The sequence below is a fragment of the Pan paniscus genome, chromosome 10, assembly GCF_029289425.2.
Source record: "Pan paniscus chromosome 10, NHGRI_mPanPan1-v2.0_pri, whole genome shotgun sequence".
Classification (NCBI taxonomy): Eukaryota; Metazoa; Chordata; class Mammalia; order Primates; family Hominidae; genus Pan; species Pan paniscus.
The window spans coordinates 112,069,419-112,093,808 of record NC_073259.2 but is presented as its reverse complement, the minus strand read 5'-3'; the positions used below and the strand labels follow the sequence as shown (position 1 = coordinate 112,093,808).

General features: G+C 42.1%; 1 protein-coding gene across 3 annotated transcripts in view; it reads left to right on the top strand.

The window, feature by feature from the left end:
* GLT8D2 (glycosyltransferase 8 domain containing 2) overlaps positions 1-24,390 on the top strand; it is a 73,065-nt gene that overhangs the window by 32,761 nt on the left and 15,914 nt on the right. Inside the window, exons 1-3 of one of the 3 annotated variants that reach the window (XM_063593607.1) lie at positions 7,983-8,117; positions 9,807-9,853; positions 14,256-14,348. In XM_063593607.1, coding sequence (XP_063449677.1) covers positions 9,835-9,853; positions 14,256-14,348 — 112 coding nt within the window. In that variant the 5' untranslated portion in view covers positions 7,983-8,117; positions 9,807-9,834. Of the gene's footprint in view, positions 1-7,982; positions 8,118-9,803; positions 9,854-14,255; positions 14,349-15,013; positions 15,132-24,390 lie in introns of those variants that run through there. The other 2 variants (XM_055096064.2, XM_034934358.4) reach the window with 2 other exon arrangements.

Sequence of the window (24,390 nt, the reverse complement as noted above, 5' to 3'; positions counted from 1 at the left end):
TATAGACAAGTTGCAAGAAGAGTATAATGGCTCAACCAATTTTGCCACATTAGCATTGTCTCAGTACCTCTCACTCTCTCCCTCTTTCTACACACAAACAACCCTGAACCTCTTGACCTTTCACCCCTAAATTAATGTATGTGTCTCCTACTATCAATGATATACTCCTACATAACCATACCACATTTATTCTCTCAGGAAATTTAACATTAATGCCATAATATTTCCCCAATTTCCCAAAAATAAACTTTGTAGCTCTTTTTAAACATTTGGTTCAGGATGCAGTCAAGGTTCACACTTTTTTTTTTTTGAGATGGAGTCTCACTCTGTCACCAGGCTGGAGTACAGTGGTGCAATCTCGGCTCACTGCAACCTCAGCCTTCCAGGTTCAAGCAATTCTCCTGCCTCAGCCTCCGAAGTAGCTGGGACTACAGGTGCACACCACCATGCCAAGCTAATTTTTGTGTTTTTAGTAGAGATGGTGTTTCACCATGTTGGCCAGGATGGTCTTGATCTCTTGACCTCATGATCCACCTGCCTTAGCCTCCCAAAGTGCTGGGATTACAGGCGTGAGCCACTGAGCCCAGCCAAGGTTCACACTTTCCATTTCATTGTTACATTATCAAGCCTCTAAAGAGTTCCCAATGTGGTTTTTTTTTTTTTCCTTTCATGACACTGACATATTTGAAGAGACCAGGGCAGTTTGTCTTCAGAATGATCCATGATTTGGATTTGACCATGACGTTATCCATGATAGAATCAGGTTAAATATCACTGGCAGGAACATATTGATATTTATCACATCTCAAGGCACAGGATTTCAATTTGTTTCATTTTGTGGATCTTAAGTGTGATTACTTTGAGAATGTGAATTTTCTGTACCCCAACAACATTTTACCCCCATCATTTTAGCATTCACTGAGGTTTTTTGCCTGAATTACTTATTAGCATGTTGATTGTAAAATGGTATTACAGACATTTTATAAGTGAGGAATCTTAAGTTTCCAAGGGAAGGGGTTCTTATATGGTTCTTATACATTGTGGAGCTAGGATTTGAACCCAGGTGGTCTGACTCCAAGGCCCACAGTCTAATACACTAATTGTACTGGAAAAGGATTTTCACATGATTTTCCACTTGTTTTCAGTGCCCTCAGTCAGAAACTGTGTCTTGTCCTCTTGGGATTTTTTTGTTTTTTGAAACCCAGGAAGTGCCACCATCAGAGATGAGATGAAATTGTAAAAAGGAAGGATAGGTTGAAATTCAGGCATGCCAAATCTTTATGCAATTATACACACACACACACGCACATGCACACACACACATCATTTTTTAAAGCAAACTTTCTGTTGAAACTGCATGCTTCTCAAGGACACCACTCCTGCCATATGGCTTAAGGTTTCCTACAACAATCGGCTTCGGGAACTTACCTTCTTGGCTCATTACTGCTGTGCCTTGCAATTGGCATGCGATTATCTGCATCCTAAAGCTTCTTGTTTCATCTTAAAGAGATTTCAGAGTTGGCAACACACTGGACGGGGAAAGATGAACCCCCTGTTCAGATGAATCAGCACTTACTATTCCTCTGCCTCTGGAGTGGTCTCATAGTTACAGTAACCGAGCACTCAGGAAAGAGCCGACCAGCATTGCCTGTGAGCTGTAAAGCTTCATCAGCACACGGTGAAATCTGTTATCTGGAGCCCAATTCTCCTAACCTCTGGTGTAGCCGCAAGGGCCCTTTGAGAGCTCAGCACTTTGTGGTTAAGGGCTTTGAAGTCAGAGAGCTCTAATTTTTATTCCCAGCCCCATCATTTACAAGATTTATGATTTTGAGCAAGTTACTGAACCTCTCTGAGCCACAATGTCCTCATTTGAAAAATGGAGATAGTAATACATCCACTTGAAAGGTGTTAGAATTAAAGGAGATAAAGTACCTAAATAGCCTGGAGCTGCGTGCAAATTAAATTCACAATAAATGATAGCTATGATTATTATCTGACCCCTGCAAACTGCTCCCCATATTCACACAGCATTCTGGCCACAGCAAATTTATTTGTAAAGACTTTTGTTTGTAAGAAACTGAACCTCATTTCAAAACAATTTAAGGAAAAATTGTGAAGTTACTGGTTTTCATAACTAGGATGTCCAGGAAGTGGATGGCCTGAGGGACTTAGAGCTCGGCTTCCTTCTGGTCTTTGCCCCGTTCTCTCCTGTGATACCAGATGGCTTCTTTCATGGAGTGGGAGGAGGGGCCACATGGCCAAAGATCATTCTAGGCTTCCATCATCCCCGAAAGTTAGATGCATGCATATCACCTAAAATCCTAAATGGATAAAAGGTACCTGAAACCCTATCTCAGAAAAATCCTAAGTAGTGTGCTGTTTTGACCCAATTCTTTTCCAGGTGCAAAAGGGGAAGAGGAGAAGGGTCATTGCCATGCACTCAGAGCTCTTGGGTGTTCAGTCTATAGCCCAGGAAAATAAAAGGAACATTGTAGCTGGTTGTTTACAGTGAATTAAAGACTTGAATCAAATCTCTGTTGAAGAGTTTTCCTAGATGACTGCCAGCAAATTCTCATAACACTTTGGTTCATGAAACTGTGGGGACCTATGATATCCTTCCTTTCTCAATTACCTCCTCGGGCTATCTCTGTCATGTTGTTAGTTTCTAAAGGTTATTATTCCTGGTTTGCAGTCTGCAGCCTCCCGTCAAATGTCAAGTTCAGAAGTTCCTTTGAAAGACCATAGTTAAGAAGGATCAACTTAATTTTAAAATAAACTTTGAGTTTTCAAGAGAAATTGTTTTTCATGGCAAATTAACTTTTTTTGTGTGAGATAGAGGAAGTCAGTTGCCAACTCCTGGGGTAATTGGCAAAATGTCACAAACAAGTGAATGAACATAAAAATGTGACAATATTTAACTTTAGATTTTACGGTAAAATGAATGTTGTCATCTAAAATCCTTATCTAATGGTTAAATTTTATTTTTTCATCAAACCTGTCCTATCCTATGCTTTGCTTAATGCCTACCACTTCTCCTAATGAATATCCAAGGTACTGTATTAAGCATATAGATAGATACATTGTAAATTGGGAAAACCGGGAAACAAAGTCTTAACAGGTATATTTCGAGAATAGAGGGAGGGTGTCTTAGCCTTCTTGATTTCAGAGCACAAATAAAATACTCCAGAATATAAAGCAAAGATCGAATTTGAATTTGGGGAAATGTTTGGTTGAAAGTTTTTCACAGTAGATCAACGCTTTTCTTGCCTGCTTGGTCCTGATAGTACTCTGAGAACATTATTGAATTTTTTTTTTTTTTTTGAGACAGAGTCTTGCTCTGTTGCCCAAGCTGGAGGGCAGTGGTGTGATCTCGGCTCACTGCAACCCCCTTCTCGCAGGTTCAAGTGATTCTTGTGCCTCAGCCTCCCGAGTAGCTGAGATTACAGGTGTGGCCCACCACGTCCAGCCAATTTTTGAATTTTTAGTAGAGATGGGGTTTCACCATATTGTCCAGGCTGGTCTCATATTCCTGGCCTCAAGTGATCCGCCAGCCTCAGCCTCCCAAAGTGCTGGAATTACAGGTGTGAGCCACCATACCTGGCCACATTATTGAATCTTTATTTGATGATGTAGCTCACTTTTTAGTTACTGATGACTAATCATATCTGTAATTCTTCCTGTAGAAAGTATAGGAGATAATAAAAAACCTGTGTGGATCACTTGCTCCCTTCTTTGGGACACATGTCATCCTCTAGGTTCAAACTCCTTGCCAGATTTGAAGTCCCCTTTGAATACCCTGAAATTGGAACAAAATATTAAAGAAAAAAATCAGTTCCACAGAAGGAATAACAAATGGTCTCAACAAATGACTTTTTCAACAAATGGTCTTGGAACAACTGGATAACCATATGCTAAAAGATTAAGTTTAATCTACATTTCATGATATATACAAAAATTAACTCTAAATGTAAATATTAAGTCCAAAACTATAAAATTCTCCAAGAAAACATAGGAGAAAGTCATCATGACCTTAGGTTAGGCCAAAATTTATTAGATATGATACCAAAAGCATGATCTATAAAAGAAAAAAAGGCCAGGTGTGGTGGCTCATGCCTGTAATCCCAGCGCTTTGAGAAGTCGAGGCAGGCAGATCACTTGAGCTCAGGAGTTCAAGACCAGCCTGGGCAACATGGCAAAACCCCATCTCTACAAAAAATACAAAAATTAGCCAGGTGCAGTGGTGTGCACCTGTAGTCCCAGCTGCTTGGGAGGCTGAGGTAGGAGAATCGTTTGAGCCTGGGAGGTGGAGGTTGCAGTGGGCCAAGATTATACTACTGTACTTGAGCCTGGGTGATGGAGTAAAACCCTGTTTCAAAAAAAAGAAAAAAACAAAATGAATTTGACATCATCAAAATTAAATACTTTTGCTCTGCAAAATTTATTGTTAAGAGACTGAAAAGACAAGCCACATACCAGGGGAAAGTATTTGCAAATCGCGTAACACAGGGATTTTTTTTTTTTTTTTTTTTTTTTTTTTGACAAAGTCTCACTCTGTTGTCTAGGCTGGAGTGCAGTGGCACAATCTCGGCTCACTGCAACCTCCACCTCCCAGGTTCAGGCAATTCTCCTGCCTCAGCCTCCCGAGTAGCTGGGATTACAGACCTGCACCACCACGCCTGGTTAATTTTTGTATTTTAGTAGAGAAAGGGTTTCACCATGTTGGCCAGGCTGGTCTTAAACTCCTGATATCAAGTGATCTGCCAGCCTCAACCTCTCAAAGTGCTGGGATTACAGGCATGAGCCACAGCACTAAGGCCTGACACAGGACTTGTATGCGAAATATATAAACAACTCCCAAAACTCAAAAATAAGAAAATAATTCTATAAAAATGCACAAAAGATTTAAACAGACATTTCGTCATATGTGGATGGTAAATAAACACACAAAAAGATGCTCAACATGAGTAATCATTAGGGAAATGCAAATTAAAATCACAATGCAATTCACCCATTATAACAGCTAAAATAAAAAAAATACCGGCAATACCAAGTGCTGACAAGAACACAGAGCAACTGGAACTTTCTCACCATGCTAGTGGGAATATAAAATGAAAATGTTTCCACTCAGGAAAAAAGATTGTCAGTTTCTTTCTTTTTCTTTTCCTTTTTTTTCAGACAAGGTCTCTCTCTGTCACCTGGGCTGGAGTGCAGTGGTGCGACCATGGCTCACTGCAGCCTCGACCTCCAGGCTCAAACAATCCTCCCACCTCAGCCTCCTGAATAGCTGGGACCACAGGTGCCCACCACCATGTCTGGCTAAATTTTTTTCTCTAACTCCCCCCATTTGGTTTTTGAGGGTTTTTTTGTTGGTTTTGTTTTGCTTTCATACAGACAGGGGTCTCACTATGTTGCCAGGGCTGGTCTCGAACTCCTGAGCTCAAGTGATCCTCACACCTTGGCTTCCCAAAGTGCAGGGATTATAGGCATGAGCCACGGCGGCCAGCCTAGATTGGCAATTTCTTATAGAGTTAAATATATATCTACCCAAAAGACCCAGCAATACCACTTCTAGGTAGTTACCCTCTATTCACACAAAAACCTGTAAACAAGTGTTTACAGAAGTATTATTCATAATCACAAAACAATGGAAACAACCCAAATGTCCTTCAGTGGGTGAATGGATAAACTGTGGTATATCCATTCAATGGAATACTATTCAGCAATAAAAAGGTACAAACTATTGGTAAAGGCAATAGCAAGTATGAATCTCAAAAACATTATGCTAATTGAAAGAGGAAAGTCTCTCAAAATATTACATCCTGTAGGATTCCATTTATATGACATTCTGGAAAAGACAAAACTGTAGAGAGAGAGAACCTATCAGTGGTTGCCAAGGGCTGGGTGTTGGGCAGGGCCTGACTACAAAGTGGCGGTGCAAGGGAATTCTTTGAGTGTTGGCATTGTTCTCTACCCCATTTGTGGTGGTCGTTACAAGAATCTATGCATGTGTAAAAGTCCATAGAACTATAGAAAAAAAGGAAATTCTAATGTATGTAAATTTTTAAAAACTTAAAAATCAGCTTGTCAAATTTTGAAGCTGACATGGTAATATTCCTTTAGTAAATGTGTCATGGAAAAGAAGCCTATTTAAAATGAAAACAGACATACTGAATGTTTATTATACAGAACCATTTGTGTTTCCCTGGGTGAAGCACTCTTTCTGATTCTTCAATGCAGTCTAAAGAATTCAGAAAATACTACCTAATAAAAAAGAAATAGTATGCATAGCAGTTTTTTAAAATTTTATTTTATTTTAAGTTTTGGGATACATGTGCAGAATGTGCAGGTTTGTTACATAGTTAAGTGTGTGCCATGGTGGTTTGCTGCATCTATCAACCCATCACCTAGGTATTAAGCCCCACGTGCATTAGCTATTTATCCTGATGCTCTCCCTCCCCCTGATGCATAGCAATTTTTAAGAACATCAAGAAAGAAACTCACAGTAGGAAATACGTGTAAATCCAGAAGACCGGAAAAAAATTTGCTTGTCAACATGTATCAAATACCTTGGCAGAAAAATAGTTCTCATGGGCCAATTCTTTATGCTCTGAAGCAGCAGCTGGTCTCTTTTGTTAAAAGAAGTTGTTCTTGGAATACATCTAGTTAATATGCCTCTTAGAATTTGCCCTGCATTTTTCTTATGCAAAGGACTTTATGTAAAAAGTTGGCCTGATAGAACATGAGAATGGTTGATGATGTGACAGTTATAGTTCTTGCTGCTTAGCAAAATATAATGCATCGTGTGTGTGTGCATGTGTGTGTGTGTGTGTGTAGAATCTCCTGTGCTTACTTATATATATGAATAGATAATACATTAGTATGATTTGACATTCTGTAGATGCCAAAGCTGCTATTTATTAGTCAGAACACTCGTGTGGGGCTGTGCCAGCCATTTATAGCTGGTACCCATTTTGATTGATCAGTGCCAAGGGCCATATGAGTTATTAAATATGTTCAATATAAGTCCTGTAAGACTATCAACTGAAAAAAATCTCCCTTTTTCTACCAGCTGACCCCTATATTTTCTGTAATCTTCAACACAGAGACAAAAAGACCTTTTAATATTGGGTTACTTGAAGTTGGGTAGAGGTGTGTATTTTAATTACTTTAATCGTGTATAACAATGTGAAACAGGCGTATCTCATCGCAAATCTGTCCCTGACAGTCCTCCAGCCTTTCTTCCAGGGGTCTCTTTCTTTCCATTTGTGTTCCCTTCTCCTTGCAGTCACTCTGAAAGCCTGCCCTCTCCTGATGTTTATCTGGGACCAGATAAACATCCTACTGTGGGATGAGATAAACTTTCTCATCCCACAGTGACCATCCCCTGGAATATTATTGCTGTGAGCTTGGGGCTACAAAAAGACACACGACAAATCTGGCAGCTCTTCTGAAAGGAGCAGTTTTTCTTTTTTTCTTTTCTTTTCTTCTTTCTTTCTTTCCTTCTTTCTTTTTTCTTTCTTTCTTTCTTTCTCTTCTTCTTCTTCTTCTTCTTCTTCTTCTTCTTCTTCTTCTTCTTCTTCTTCTTCTTCCTCTTCTTCTTCTTCCTCTTCTCCTCCTCCTCCTTCTCCTTCCTTCCTTCCTTTCTCTCTTTCTTTTCTTTTCTTTCTTCTCTCTTCTTTCTTTTTCTTTTTTAAAACAGGGTTTTGCTCTGTCTCCCAGCTGGAGTGCAGCAGCCATGGCTCACTGCAGCCTCAACCTCCTGGGCTCAAGTGATCCTCCTGCCTCAACTTCCCGAGTAGCTGGGACTACAGGCATGCACCACGATGCCTGCTAATTTTTGTATTTTTTTGTAGAGATTGTTGCAGGGGGGTCTTATTATGTTACCCAGGCTTGTCTCCAACTCCTAGGCTCAAGCATCTGCCCACCTCGGCCTCCAAAAGTGAGCCACCACACCCAGTAAAACACTTAAAATGTCACTTTAGGTCCTGTGGGAAGAGCAGCGTGGAGGTGGGCTGAGGTTAGAAGGTGCAGAGCGTGGAAGAAGATTGTGAGCTGAGTATTGGACATCTGTTCTTGAATAGTCCCTGGGCCTGCCATAGGAAAGGAAGTTCTCCAGGGTAAGTGACTTGGACTTTTCCTTTTCCTCTAATAACATTTTTTCTTGGGCTGTGGCCGAACCTTAGGATTCGGTTCATCCCTTATTCAGACCAGGTTAGCTTTTCCCTGTTCTCACCTAGCCATCCCACCTAGGCACAGAAGACCTTGCTTTCATAACAGATAGCTTTCTCCCTGAGGGGGGAACTCTGCCAGCAGTTAAAGGAGTGATTCCTTTCCACTACATTCTTGCACAATTCCCATGAATTTGAAGGTGAAACAAAAAACATGAAAGATACTTTGAGCTCATTGTGAGCAATGTTGAGTATTCACTCTCCTTAACCATCAGAATTCCCTTGGGAATGTTTGAAAAACAGTGCTTTAGGGCTTTAACAAAGTTAAACACTGATGGAGGGGGTTTAATGCACTTAAAATAAAATCCAAACTCCTCTTCAGGCACAGTAGTATCCGGCCCCTTGGTACCTCTCTGGCCTCTTCCATCCAGTCTCTCCTTTGGTCCACTATGATCCAGCCACTTTGAGCTTCTTGCAGTTCCTAGAATACTTAGAGCTATTTCCAGCCCCAGGGCCTTTGCACTTGCTGTTCCCTCTGCCTGGGATGCTCCTCTGCATGTTCTGCCCTTGACTGGCTCTTGCTCTTCTTTCCCTCCAATGCCATCTCCTCAATGAAGTTTTTCCTGATTTCTCCTCCTGATGCACTCCCTACCCCTGTTCGTCTTTATCCCAACATCTCCTTTGCTTCCTTCGTAGCACTTACCATAATCTAATACTTTTATGTGTCACATTTTAATATCTGTTTCCCCCACTGGACCAAAAGCTTCAGGAGGATAGGGACCAGTACTGTTTTGTTTTTCGGTGCATCACTGGGAAGTGGCACAGTGCTGGGCTTTTAGTAGGATCTCAATATGTAAATACTGAATGAATGATTGAATTGAGTATAATGCATGCCCCTCCAAGGGATTCTTGAAGATGTAAAATCTGCCTTATCAAGGAATGAAGTTATGATAGTAGAAAGATGGCATAGGGTTGATATTTTAGATCAGGGAGATCTAGTGTGATACTTCCAGTTTCTGCCATCTGCTCTGCTGACCCAGAAGGCTGACAGAGCTCTTTTTACAAGAGGTTAAAAAAAATTCTGGGCTGGGCACTCTGGCTCACATCTGTAATCCCAGCACTTTGGGAGGCCAAGATGGATGGATTGCTTGAGGCTAGGAGTTCGAGACCAGCCTGGGCAACATGGCAAAACCCCATCTCTACTAAAAATAAAAAAAATTAGCCGGGTGTGGTGGTGCATGCCTGTAGGTCCAGCTACTTGGGAGGCTGAGGAAGGAGGATTGCTTGAACCTGGGAGGTGGAGATTGCAGTAAGCCAAGATCGCACCACTGCATTCCAGCCTGGGTGATGGAGCGAGACTCTGTCACCAAAAAAAAAAAAAAAAGAAAGAAAGAACTTCTGAAGACAAAAGATTAGCTTTTGAGGACCCTTAGTAAGGTTTGTTCAACCAGAGTCATCGCTTTTGAAGACATGGGCTAGTATTTATTTTGTTTCCAAAATTTTAGATTTGGAGCAGTAAAAAATGATCACACACTTCACGATATATCAGTCTTTCAGAGAAGGCATAGTCCTTAACACTTGTTGATGAGTTTTAAGTTGATTCTCCTTTAAACAGATTTTTTTTCCTTTAATCTACAGGTTACAGTTCTTATCCGCGTGAATACACATGGCTCTGTTACGAAAAAGTAAGATTTCAACTTTTGAAAATAATGATTTAAAAACAGATATTTGGGAGGATGGTTTTGAGGCTAGGGCTTGGCTTTTTTCTTCTTTCTTGGATTGTGTTTGATTTTCATGGATAGTTTTCCCACAGGCACTTTTTGGCATCATCATTTCCAGATGATTCCCATGGAGAGTTGTTCAGTATTTTAGTCAGAAGTGGACTTATCGGCTGGGCGCACTGGCTCACGCCTGTAATCCTAGCACTTTGGGAGGCTGAGGTGGGCGGGTCAGTTGAGCTCGGGAGTTCGAGACCAGCCTGGGTAACATGGAGAGACCCCATCTCTACAAAAAATACAAAAATTAGCCAGGCGTGGTGGCGGACACCTGTAGTCTCAGCTACTCGGGAGGCTGAGGCAGGAGGATCACTTGAGCCTGGGAGGCAGAGGCTGCAGTGAGCTGAGATTGCACCACTGCATGCCAGCCTGGGAGACAGAGTGAGACCCTGTCTCAAACACACACACACACAAAAAAAAAAAAAAAGAAGAAGAAGAAGAAGTGGAAGTGAACTTACAGCAGGGATCATATATTTCTATAAAACTTGCAAAAATAATGCATTTTCTCATTTGGAATAAATATTCATGTTCATAGCTAATTTAGCATTTGTAATTTGTAATTTTGCATTCTTAGTCTTAAAGAGTCATCTCGAATCTTCATACCCATCAGAACCTGGATTTGCCTCTGATTTTAGATCCAGTAGTTTGTGAATTTGAGGAGAAACATAGTAACCTAATTCTGTGACCCTCAGGGTAGGGTTGCCAGATTCAGCAAACAAAAACTCAGAACAGGACAACCAGTTAAATTTGAACTTCAGATAAACAACAAATAATTTTTTAGTATAAGTATGTCCCAAATATTGCATGAGACATACTTGCCTGGGTAATTTTTGTATTTTTAGTAGAGATGGGTTTTCACCATGTTAGCCAGGCTGGTCTTGAACTCCCGACCTCAAGTGATCCACCCGCCTCAGCCTCCCAAAGTGCTGGGATTACAGGTGTGAGGCACTGCGCCCGGCCGTGGCAGGTGAATATTAATCGGGCCTGTTGATAAACTGTAGAATTTTGTCCATTTTCTGTCCATTTTCTGCTTCTCTATAGTTTTGTTTTAAATGGAGTCTAGTATCTGATTGTCCCTGGCTGAATCTGATAATCCATTAAGGCAGAGAGGAACTGGGTGTCAGCAAAATAGAATCACAGCCTCAGGATGTAGCTTTGGAGGGCATCCACGGAGACTCTTTTACAAATGGGAAGACAAAGGCATAGAGGCCAAAAAATAGATGCATATGACGTCAATAGATTAAGTCTCTTGATGCATAAAAATAATAAAAAACAATACAGGCCAGGTGCGGTGGCTCATGCCTGTATTCCCAGCACTTTGGGAGGCCGAGGCAGGTGGATTGCTTGAGTCCAGGAGTTCGAGACCAGCCTTAGCAACATGGTGAAACCCCGTTTCTACTAAAAAATACAAAAAATTAGCCAGGTGTGGTGATATGTGTCTATAGTCCCAGCTACTTCGGAGGCTGAGGTAGGAGAATCACCTGAGCCTGCAAGGTTGAGGTTACAGTGAGCTGAGATCACACTGCTGCACTCCAGCCAGGGCAACTGAGGTGAGACCCTGTCTCAAAAAAGAAAAAAAAAGATAAAATAATAATAACAGTGATGCATAACCATTTGTAAAGTCTTTATTGGGCCTGCATTGCCTTGGTTAACTCTCAAAACAGTAGTGCAAGGTAATGCTTATTATTACAATCTTCATTCAGCAGATAAGCACACCAAGCTCAGAGAGGTTAAGATACCCCTCGGCCATACAGCTAGGAGGTGGTAGAAAGGAGATTTGAGTCTGACTTCAAATTCACACCCTCTTCCCTTCTACCAACTTTTCCCAAACTTTAGGTAGGTGTGCACTACACATGCCAACATGCCATCTTCTCAATTTTTCATCAGCTGTGTTCCTTCTGTCCTAAACATTTCTTAATATTTTCTTTAGGCCAGGCACAGTGGCTCACGCCTGTAATTTCAGCACTTTGGGAGACCGAGGTGGGAGGATCACCTGTGGTCAGAAGTTCAAGATCAGCCTGGCCAACATGGTGAAACCCTGTCTCTACTAAAAATACAAAAATTAGCCGGGCATGGTGGTGGGGGCCTGTAATCCCAGCTACTCGGGAGGCTGAGGCAGGAGAATCGCTTGAATCCAGGAGGCAGAGGTTGCAGTGAGCCAAGGCTGTGCCATTGCACTCCAGCCTGGGCAACAAGAGTGAAACTCCATCTCAAAACCAATTTTGTTTTCTTTGACTAATTTTAAAAATTTATAAGTGTACTTCATAATAGAAAGTTTTTATCCTTACTGTAAATGAAAACAGAATGATTTCCTATCATTAAAAAAAAAAGGTAGCTTTAAATACATATACAATTAGGAGAATGTGATTCAACTCTGGGTAGCTTTTGTTGTGTTCCTGCACATAAAATCAGAAAGATTGACTTTCTCATATGGTGATTAAATATTAATGCTATGAACATGAACTTCCTCAGTCATTTCATGCACAACCAGTGCTATATGTTCCATACTCAAGAAAACACTGTTTTACACCACTCTACTTCTCAGCAGATCTCAAGGGCCAACATCACTGGAACAAACAGAGCCGGAGGCTTGGAAGCATTGAGGTCTTCTGTTTACCCAGGGCAAGAATTTTCTTTCTTTCTTTCTTCCTTTCTTTCTCTCTCTCTCTCTCTCTTTCTTTCTTTCTTTCTTTCTTTCTTTCCTTCCTTCCTTCCTTCCTTCTTTCTCTCTCTCTCTTTCTTTCTTTTCTTTCTCTCTCTCTCTCTCTCTTTCTTTCTTTCTTTCTCTCCTTCTTTCTTTTTTGACAGAGTCTCCCTTTGTCACCCAGACTGGAGTGCAGTGGCATGATCTCGGCTCACTGCAACCTCTGCCTCCCAGGTTTAAGTGATTCTCTTGCCTCAACCTCCTGAATAGCTGGGACTACAGGCATGCGCAACACCTGGCTAATTTTTGTATTTTTAGTAGAGATGGGGTTTTGCTATGTTGGCCAGGCTGGTCTCAAACTCCTGGCCTCCAGTGATCCACCTGCCTTGGCCTCCCAAAGTGCTAGGATTACAGGTGTGAGCCACCACACCCGGCCTGCACATCATCCTTGACCAAGGGTTGAATTAACTGAGAAGCAGCTGTGTCATAATGGCTAAGAACATGTATTTATAATTACTACTGGCTCATAAGAAGAATCACATAAATTCAACAAAATAAAAGCCACATACGGCAGACCCACAGCTAGTATCATACTAAATGGGGAAAAACTGAAAGCCTTTCCTCTTACATCTGGAACACGACAAGGATGGCTGCGTTTCACCACTGTTATTCAACATAGTAGTGGAAGCCCTAGCTAGAGCAATCAGACAAGCAAAAAAAATAAAGGGCATCCAAATTGGAAAGGAAGAACTCAAATTATCCTGTTTGCAGATGATACGTTTTTGTTTTGTTTTGTTTTGGAAGGAAGGTCTTGCTCTATTGCCCAGTGGTGTGATCTTGGCTCACTGCAACCTCCACCTCCCAGGTTCAAGCAATTCTCATGCCTCAGCCTCCCAAATAGCTGGGATTACAGGCATGCACCATCACGCCCAGCTAATTTTTGTATAATTTAGTAGAGATAGGGTTTCACCATATTGCCCAGGCTGGCCTTGAACTCCTGGCCTCATGTGATCTGCCCACCTCAGCCTCCCAAAGTGCTGGGATTACAGGTGTGAGCCACTACACCTGGCCAATATAATCTTATATTTGGAAAATTCTAAAGACTCCCGCAAAAAACTATTAGAACTGATATACAAATTCAGTAAAGATGCAAGACCCCTGAGCAACAATAGTGTTCCAGGTTAATTCTTTGTGTTTGTTTGTTTTTGTATTTGAGACAGGGTCTGGCTCTGTCACCCAGGCTGGAGTAATTTTGGCTCACTGCAGCCTCCACCTCCCAGGCTCAAGCCATCCTCCTATCTCAGCCTCCTTAGTAGCTGAGACTACAGGTGCATGCCACCACGCCCAGCTAATTTGTGTGTGTGTGTGTGTGTGTGTTTGTTGTTGTTGTTGAGACAGGGTCCCACTCTGTTGCCCAGGCTGGTCTCGAAACTCCTGAGCTCAGCTGATCCACCTGCCTTGGCCTCCCAAAGTACTGGGATTACAGGCATGAGCTACCACACCTGGCCAGGTTAATTCTTTACTCTATATGCTGTCTCCTTATAGAAAGGTCTCAGATACCACTCCTCTGTGTCATGGAAGGCATCTACTCGCACTACCATTCTAAACTTTGTCACGTGATTTCAGGTTCATAGGTTCAATGTTAACGTGTTTCCATTTCTATTTCAGTTAATCAGGTGCTGCTGTTCCTTCTGATTGTGACCCTCTGTGTGATTCTGTATAAGAAAGTTCATAAGGGGACTGTGCCCAAGAATGATGCAGGTGAGCAGACATGGAATTCATTGAGTTGGGATACCCAGGAATGTGGTTTGAATATGTTCCTCTAGGTCCTTTCAATAGCTGGATTCAGGGACAAGTGACAGTTTGGTCAACTCCCAAGGACCTGCTAGTAGAATATCCGCCCTAGACCACCTTTTCAGTCGTGCCCTAGGATGGTCGGTGCTATTCAAACTTTAGCATGTGTGAGAGTCACATGGAGAGCTTGTTAAAACACAGCACTGGGCCCACCCGTGAGGTGTAGGATCAGTAGGTATGGGGTGGGGCCTCAAGACTTGCATTTCCGATAAGCTCCTGGTTGAGGCTGATGCTGTAGGTTCTTGGACCACAGGGTGAGTGCAATGCTCCACACCCCATCTCTTTGGAGCTTCTCAATGACTTTGCTTATGGAAACCACCCTCTTTCTCCTCTCCCTGCTGGTTCATTCCCATCAGTGCAAGTCAGCCTCATAACTCTCAACTTGAAAATGGCCCTTCATTGGCCCTGTGGTCTCTCCCAGCTGCACTGAGAACCATGTTTCCCTCCTCGGGGGTGAATTGCCTGAGATGGCACCTTCAAAACTCCAATGCACACACAAAGTCAACCTCCATAAAAATCAGGAAGCACTGTTTATTACATTTTTAATTAATTTACTTTTTTTTTTGAGACAGAATCTCACTCTGTTGCCCCAGCTCGAGTACAGTGGCACAATAGCAGCTCCCTGCAGCCTCGACCTCCAGGGCTCAAGCAATCCTCCGGCCTCAGCACCCCAGGAAGTTGGAACTACAGGTGTGTGCCACCACACCCAGCTAATTTTTTGTAGAGATGGGTTTTGCCATGCTGCTCAGGTTCATCTTGAACTCCTGGGCTCAAGCTGTCCTCCTACCTTGGCCTCCCAAAGTGCTGGGATTACAGGCATGAGCTCCATGCCTAGCTAATTTACTTTTTATATAAATCAAGCAAATACACACTTATGGGCTGGCGATGGTGGCTCATACTTGTAATCCAGCACTTTGGGAGGCTGAGGCGGGAGGATCACTTGAGTCCAGGTGTTTGAGACCAGCCCAGCCTAGGCAACAAAGCAAGACCCCATCTGCATGCACACAAAAAATTACCTGGGCATGGTGGGGCATGCCTATAGTCCCAGCTACTTGGGAGGCTGGAATGAGAGGATCACTTGAGCCTAGGAGGTCTAAGCAGCAGTGAGCCCTGATAGTGCCACTGCACTCCAGCTTGGATGACAGAGTGAGACTCTGAATACAGTTATTTGGTGTGTTACATACATTTATTCCACAGTTTTGTGTTTTTTTCAGTCAGACACTTAGGGACTGGAAACACAACAGTGAACAAAACAACATCCCTATTCCCAGGAAGCTGGCATTTCTTTCTGATTATATTTTGTAATTTAAAAATTCATTTAAAAATAATTAAAAACATGTATAATCTGATCTAAATGAACATGGAATCTGCAAAGAGAATGATTTTCATACAAAGACATATATACAAATGTTCTTAGGGTATAATTCATAGTAGCCCCAAACTGGAAACAATTCACATGTACATCAACTTGTGAGGGATACAAAAAATGTAATTTATCCCACACAATGAAATACTTTTCGACAGTAAAAAGGAACAAATGACTGATACAAGCTGCAATATGGATGAACCTGAAAAAAAACTATGCTAAATAAAAGAAGTCAGACCTGAAAGACCATATATTGTATGATTCCATCTATATGAAATTTCTAGAAAAGGAAAAATCTATGGAGACACAGAGCACATCAGTGGTTGCCTAGAGCTGGGAGTGGGAATGGACTGACTGCAGACCAGGCAGCTCAATGGAACTTTCTAAAATTGGATCCTGGTGATGGTTGTGCAATTCTATAAATTTACTAAACATCATTGTACTGTATGCTTACAATGGGTAAATTTTAAAAAATCTGTATTCGTTTGCTTGGGCTGCCATAACAAAATAGCACAGACTAGGTGGCTAGACCATAGAAATGTATTTTCTCTGGTTCTGGAGGCTGGAAGTCCAGGATCAAGGTGCAAGCAGGTTTTGTTTCTCCTGAGGCCTCTCTCCTTGGCATGCAGATGGCCGCCTTCTTGCTGTGTCCTCACGTGGCCTTTTCTCTGTGCTGCATTCCTGGCTGTGACCCTCTGTGTGATTCTCCTCTTTTCCTCCTTTTATTAGGATACCAGTCTTACTGGGATAAGGCCTACCAAATGGCTTCATTTTAACTTAATTGCCTTTTTAAAGGCAATCAAGTGCACGGACATCCTGAGATGCTGGAAGCTAAGACGTTAACAAACGGACTCTGGAGGACACAATTCAGTCCATAGCAGTATCTACACCTCAATAAACTGTTCTAAAAGAGAGAGAGAGAGAAGGAAGTCACGTAAAGACAAATGTCATCTGAACTGACTCCACTCTTCATGCTTCAATCCCTGCTCATAAACCAACACATTCACTCAGCTAATCCCACCACAGACTCCCTTCTTCAGGGAAATAAGTAGATAGGTTTTAAAACAGCTGTTAAAACAGCTCCAAAGAAATGCACATCCTGACTGACTAATCAGACCTATACAGAGAAACAAAGCATTTGGACCACATGAATGGATCCATTATCACATGTTTATCCATTCAGTGTTAAAATTTTTTAAAATCGGTGTTATAAAATACCATTCAAACGAATGTAGCATTGGCATGGAAGAATGCTTGTGGTATGTTAAATGGGAAAAGCAAGTTGCAGAAGAGACTGAAAAGTATGATTCCATTTTGGTTTTTAAATAATAAGTGTTTAAGGTATATATATATATATATTTTTTTTTTTTTTTTTTGAGACAGAGTTTCGCTCTTGTTGCCCAGGCTGGAGTGCAATGGTGCCATCTTGGCTCACCACTACCTCCGCCTCTGGGTTCAAGCGATTCTCCTGCCTCAGCCTCCTGAGTGGCTGGGATTACAGGCATGCGCCACCATGCCTGGCTAATTTTGTATTTTTAGGAGAGACGGGGTTTCTCCATGTTGGTCAGGCTGGTCTCAAACGCCCGACCTCAGGTGATCTGCCCACCTTAGTGTCCCAAAGTGCTGGGATTACAGATGTGAGCCACTGCGCCCGGCCCAGGTATATATTCTTTAGTATTACCATTAAGAAGGGTTTAAGGGGCACACACCACACTGGTTGTGTTATATATTGTTATAAAGCAGAGGTCTACTTTTGGAGTGGGAGTGAGAGGTCTGCAGAAAACAGTCACAATTTACCAAATACTCTTCTGTTTGGGCTGAAATTTTTTCAATAATTATGTATTATTTTTTATAATTTGAAAAACATTAATTCAAAGAACTGGTGTTCTAAGTTGATGTCCAGAGGCCCTGTGAAGTCCTACGTTCAAGTAAAACATGGCGGTATTCTCTGTAATATCCCCATTGTGACGCTCCATGTCATCTCCCGATACTTCTCTTGTGACTAGTGTGCTGGTCACTCACAGCTGTCCCACTTGGGGAGAGGTAAGCTGATACACTTGGCTAAAACCAATCCTTATTTGAAATGGAATTCTGAGTCATGGCATTAGAAAAGCAGACATTTCCTTTCTTCTAGGAATAGGCGTGGCTTGATCAGAGCTGCTTATGGAATGGACGAAGGCAGTATCATTTCTATTCCATTCTGCTAGCATTGTGATGTTTACTATTTTTGTTAGGCACCAAATAGTTTCCCATAGCCAACATTTTAATGCTTTGGCTCAGGCACCAGTTGGTACAATGAATCCGAATAATGGAGCAGATAATTCCTAAAGAAACTGCAAGGATGGAGCATTGATGAAGAAGGTACAGTTGATAAGCCTTTCTGCCACATTTCTCCAGTGTGCATTTGTCCTTCATTCTGTCCAGGGGGAACTTTTTGGCAGAGAGCAGTATTTTTGGCTTAAGTTAGTGCTCAGTTTCTCTACCTGGCAGAGGCCCCTAAGGAGTGTGGCAGTGTCATGTGTTGGCAGCAGAGCTGGACACTCAATGTTTGACCTTTTTCTGGAGTGTCCCCTCTTTTATGAGGACACTTTCCTTTTACCTTGTGCTTCCCACAGTCTGCTGAAGGCCTCCGCCTGACTCTGGCAGCCAGGCACAGCCCCAGCTTTTTTACCCTTCCCTCTTACTCCTCAAGGGCCCTGTTTTCTGAGACTCATTCATCAATTCCATTTAGTTCATTCCAGCAAACTTTCATTAAGCACTTCCAAAGTGCCAGACTCAGTGGGGATAATATAATGAGCTTACAGTCTAGTGGAGGAGACAGACACATAAATAGATTCTTCCAGGCATTGTGGCAAGTGCTCAAATAGAGATATCTAATATTCACCCATCTATTCAGATTGTATTGAAAATCTACTATGTGCCAGGCACTGGGACAGCTGCAGAGGATACAGAGATGAACAAAATACCTGTCCTCACAGAGCTCCTAGTGTAATAGGAGAAAGAGGAAAGACATGCAACCAAATAAATTCCAACGCAATTAATAAATTCAACCATAGGCAAGGCCACAGCATAGGGAAGGTGCGTGTTAATTTATGTGTAGGGAGCTATTAAAGGCTTCCCAGAGGATCTGATGTCAGTACTGCATTTGGAATGAATATGTAAGGGTTAGCCATGCAGAAAAGGATACTGAAATCATTCCAGGCGTTGGGAAGGAACATCATGTGCAAAGGCACTGAGATAAGAGTAGCGTTCAGGGAACCACGAGGAGTTTGGTGTTGCTAAAATAGAAGGAGGTGAGGCTGGAGAAGTCAGCAGGGGCTGGATCATGAGGGGCCTTGTGTGCCAGGCAAAGAAATGTGGCTTTACCTTTTAGGAACCAATGAGGAACTTTCAGCAGCAAAGAAACATAGTCAAATTCTCATTTTTGGCAGATCAGTTCACAGCCAGCAGGTAACATATCACATGATACCTCCATAAGATTACAACTTAGTCCAAAAGGAATAATCCTTAAGAAACTTTTTTTTTGGGTTTGTTTATAAAAATAATTCATGGTTTGTATTAGTCCGTTTTCATGCTGCTGATAAAGACATACCTAAGACTGAGGAAAAAAAGAGGTTTAATTGAACTTACAGTTCCACATGGCTGGGGAGGCCTCAGAATCAGGTGGGAGGTGAAAGGCACTTCTTACATGGCAGCAGCAAAAGAAAATGAGAGATACAAAAGTGAAAATCCTTGATAAAACCATCAGATCTCATGAGACTTATTCACTACCATGAGAACAGTATGGGAGAAACCATCCCCATGATTCACATCATCTCCCACTGGGTCCCTCCCACAACATGTGGGAAACATGGGAGTACAATTCAAGATGAGATTTGGGTGGGGACACAGAGCCAAACCATATCATTCTGCCCCTGGTCCCTCCAAATCTCATGTCCTCACATTTCAAAACCAATCATGCCTTCTCAACAGTCCCCCAAAGTCTTAACTCATTTCAGCATTAACTCAAAACTCCACAATCCAAAGTCCCATCTGAAAAAAGCCAAGTTCCTTCTGCCTATGAGCCTGTAAAATCAAAGGCAAGCTAGTTACTTCCTCTTCCTAGATACAGTGGGGGTACAGGTATTTGGTAAATACAGCCATTCCAAATGGGAGAAATTGGCCAAAACAAAGGGGTTGCCCCTGTGCTTGTCCAAAATCCAGCGGGGCAGTCAAATTTTAAAGCTCCAAAATGATCTCCTTTGACTCCAGGTCTCACATCCAGGTCATGCTGATGCAAGACGTGGGTTCCCATGGTCTTGGGCAGCTCTACCCTGTGGCTTTGCAGGATACAGCCTCCCTCCCAGCTGCTTTCATGGGCTGGCATTGAGTGTCTGTAGCTTTTCCAGCAACGGTGCAAGCTGTCAGTGGATCTACCATTCTGGGGTCTGGAGGATGGTGGCCCTCTTCTCACAGCTCCACTAGGCAGTGCCCCAGTAGGGACTCTGTGTGGGGGCTCTGAGCCCACATTTCCCTTCTGCACTGCCCTAGCAGAGGTCCTCCATGAGGCCCCCGCCCCTGCAGCAAACTTCTGCCTGGGCATCCAGACATTTCCATACATCTTCTGAAATGTAGGTGGAGGTTCCCAAACCCCAATTTTTTGCTTCTGTGCACTCACAGGCTCAACACCACATGGAAGCTGCCAAGGCTTGGGGCTTGTACCCTCTGAAGCCATGGCGCAAGCCCTATGTTGGCCCCTTTCAGCCATGGCTGGAGTGGCTGGGACATAGGGCACCACGTCCCTAGGCTGCATGCAGCACAGGACCCTGGGCCCAGACCACAAAACCATTTTCTCCTAGGCCTCCGGGCCTGCGATGGCAGGGGCAGCTGTGAAGCCCTCTGACATGCCCTGGAGACATTTTCCCCACTGTCTTGGGGATTAATGTTTGGCTCCTTGTTACTTATGCAAATTTCTGCAGCCAGCTTGAATTTTTCCTTAGAAAGTGTTATTTTTTTTTCTATCACATTGTCAGGCTGCAAATTTTCTGAACTCTTATGCTCTGCTTCCCTTATAAAACTGAATGCCTTTAACAGCACCCAAGCCACCTCTTGAATGCTTTGCTGCTTAGAAATTTCTTCTGCCAGATATCCTAAATTATCTCTCTCAAGTTCAAAGTTCCACAAATCCCTAGGGTGGGGCAAAATGCCCCTGGTCTTTTTGCTAAAACATAACAAAAGTCACCTTTTTTCCAGTTCCCAAAAAGTTCCTCATCTACATCTGAGGCCACCTCACCCTGAACCTTATTGTCCATGTCTCTAACTGGCTTTTGGTCAAAGCCATTCAACAAGTCTCTAGGAAGTTCCAAACTTTCCTACATTTTCCTGTCTTCTTCTGACCCCTCCAAACTCTTCCAACCTCTGTTTGTCACCCAGTTCCAAAGTTGCTTCCATATTTGTTGGTATCTTTTCAACAATGTCCCACTCTACTGGTACCAATTTACTGTGTTAGTCCGTTTTCATGCTGCTGATAAAGACATACCTGAGACTGGGAAGAAAAAGAGTTTTAATTGGACTTACAGTTCCACATGGCTGCAGAAGCCTCAGAATCATGGCAGGAGGCGAAAGGCACTTCTTACATGGCAGCAGCAAGAGAAAGTGAGAGATGCAAAAGCAGAAACCCCTGATAAAACTACCACATCTCATGAGACTTATTCACCACCATGAGAACAGTATGGGGAAAACCACCCCCATGATTCAGATTATCTCCCACTGGGTCCCTCCCACAACATGTGGGAATTATGGGAGTACAATTCATGATGAGATTTTGGTGAGGACACAGAGCCATACCATATCATGGTTACTTTAGTCAATTTGGAAAGTATAAGAAATACAAATAAAATCAAAATCACTCCTAATTCCATAAATAGACATAGGTCCATTTGCAAATATGTATGTATCAAATTGTGATCAAATACTAGAGAGAATTTTGTATTCTTTTCCTCCTTAACAGTGTTTTATGAGCATTCTCTCATGTCAGTAAATATATTGTGAAAACAAAATTATTCTAGTGGTGGAAATTTGAGATGCAGTAGCAAGCTGGTAGAAAAGACGTAGAAGGAGAAAGAGGAGGCCATTCAATGTGTCTTAAATTACACAAAATGCAGTACCTGGTAGTTAGTTTCAAGAAATGCTTATAGAATGAAATATCAGCTAGAACTACCCTGGACCTCAGGGATAGAGGTTTTCCAAAAAGGATCTGGAAAGAGAAGGGGGAGGGGGATAGAGTGGGTGGAGAGAAGGGAGAGAGAGAGTGAGAGAGAGAGAGAGAGAGAGAGAGAGAGCTTTAAGTATAAATCAGATGAGTACTTTATAGTGGATACTGGATACTCTGCTTATGGATCATTATTCTTCTCCATGGCTGAAAGTTGTATTGCGGTACTAAAGTATGATGTTATGGCTTTGGTATTTTATAGCATAGCCAGGCTCAAAAGAATAATTAATTATTTATCTTGTGCATTAGTCATGTTCTTTCATTTACCTCCTTCCTCTTGCTGTCAACGTTTGAGAAACTTGACTAGAATGGGGATAGGAGAGGGAAAATCACAACCAGTATCTTATAGCAGTGTAGGCAAAGTAAATATTCTGATTCAGGGAAGAGTTGAGGACTGTTGGACAAAAGAGGCTTCTCAGTTCTTTGTATGTTTTTTAAGTGTGTGTGTGTTTTAGGCTAGCCAACTGGCTCCTGTAAGATAGCTCCAAAATAATAGATTTTGTGTTATGATCAAAAGGGCTCACAGCCTTATGTGCTAGAATCCAACACTATGACCCCCGGATTTTGAGAAAAGCAAAGCTTTTTCTTGTAAATTGTCTAACAAGGACACAGGAGCTCAGCTCAAATCTGTCTCCCTGTGCTGGCTTTAAGGCAGTAATTTTATTAGAAAAGGCTCAGGGGTGGATTCTGGGATTAGTAGGTGATTGATGGAAGAGGAGAGGAGGTCTAAAAGGCATGCGCAGTTATCTCTTCATGCCACCTCATGGGTCTCATGTGCAAATCTGGGAGGAGTTAGTCTGAAATACAGGGTGGAAATCCAAGCTGTGACATCAGCAAGCTTGTTCTGCACAAACTTCAGTTGACCAGATTGGTTCCAACTGATTTCAGCCAGTTTCTTTTATTTATTTATTTATCTATTTATTATACTTTAAGTTCTAGGGTACATGTGCACAATGTGCAGGTTTGTTACATACATATACATGTGCCATGTTGGTGTGCTGCACCCATTAACTCGTCATTTACATTAGGTATATCTCCTAATGCTATCCCTTCCCCCTCCCCCCACCCCACACCTGGTGTGTGATGTTCCCCTTCCTGTGTCCAAGTGTTCTCATCGTTCAATTCCCACCTATGAATGAGAACACGCAGTGTTTGGTTTTTCATCCCTGTGATAGTTTGCTGAGAATGATGGTTTCCAGCTTCATCCATGTCCCTACAAAGGACATGAACTCATCCTTTTTTATGGCTGCATAGTGTTCCATGGTGTATATGTGCCACATTTTATTAATCCAGTCTATCATTGATGGACATTTGGGTTGGTTCCATGTCTTTGCTATTGTGAATAGTGCCTCAGTAAACATACGTGTGCATGTGTCTTTAAAGCAGCATGATTTATAATCCTTTGGGTATATACCCAGTAATGGGATCGCTGGGTCAAATGGTATTTCTAGTTCTAGATCCTTGAGGAATCACCACACTGTCTTCCACAATGGTTGAACCAGTTTACAGTTCCACCAACTGTGTAAAAGTGTTTCTATTTCTCCACATCCTCTCCAGCATCTGTTGTTTCCTGACGTTTTAATGATCACCATTCTAACTGGTGTGAGATGGTATCTCATTGCGGTTTTGATTTGCATTTCTCTGATGGCCAGTGATGATGAGCATTTTTTCATGTGTCTGTTGGTTGCATAAATGTCTTCTTTTGAGAAGTGTCTGTTCATATCCTTCTCCCACTTGTTGATGGGGTTGTTTGTTTTTTTCTTGTAAATTTGTTTGAGTTCTTTGTCGATTCTGGCTATTAGCCCTTTGTCAGATGAGTAGATTGCAAAAATTTTCTCCCATTCTGTACGTTGCCTATTCACTCTGATGGTAGTTTCTTTTGCCGTGCAGAAGCTCTTTAGTTTAATTAGATCCCATTTGTCAATTTTGGCTTTTGTTGCCATTGCTTTTAGTGTTTTAGACATGAAGTCCTTGCCCATGCCTATGTCCTGAATGGTATTGCCTAGGTTTTCTTCTAGAGTTTTTATGGTTTTAGGTCTAACATTTAAGTCTTTAATCCATCTTGAATTAATTTTTGTATAAGGTGTAAGGAAGGGATCCAGTTTCAGCTTTCTACATATGGCTAGCCAGTTTTCCCATCACCATTTATTAAATAGGGAGTCCTTTCCCTGTTTCTTGTTTTTGTCAGGTTTGTCAAAGATCAGATGGTTGTAGATGTGTGGTGTTATTTCTGAGGCCTCTGTTCTGTTCCATTGGTCTATATCTCTGTTTTGGTTCCAGTACCATGCTATTTTGGTTACTGTAGCCTTGTAGTATAGTTTGAAGTCAGGTAG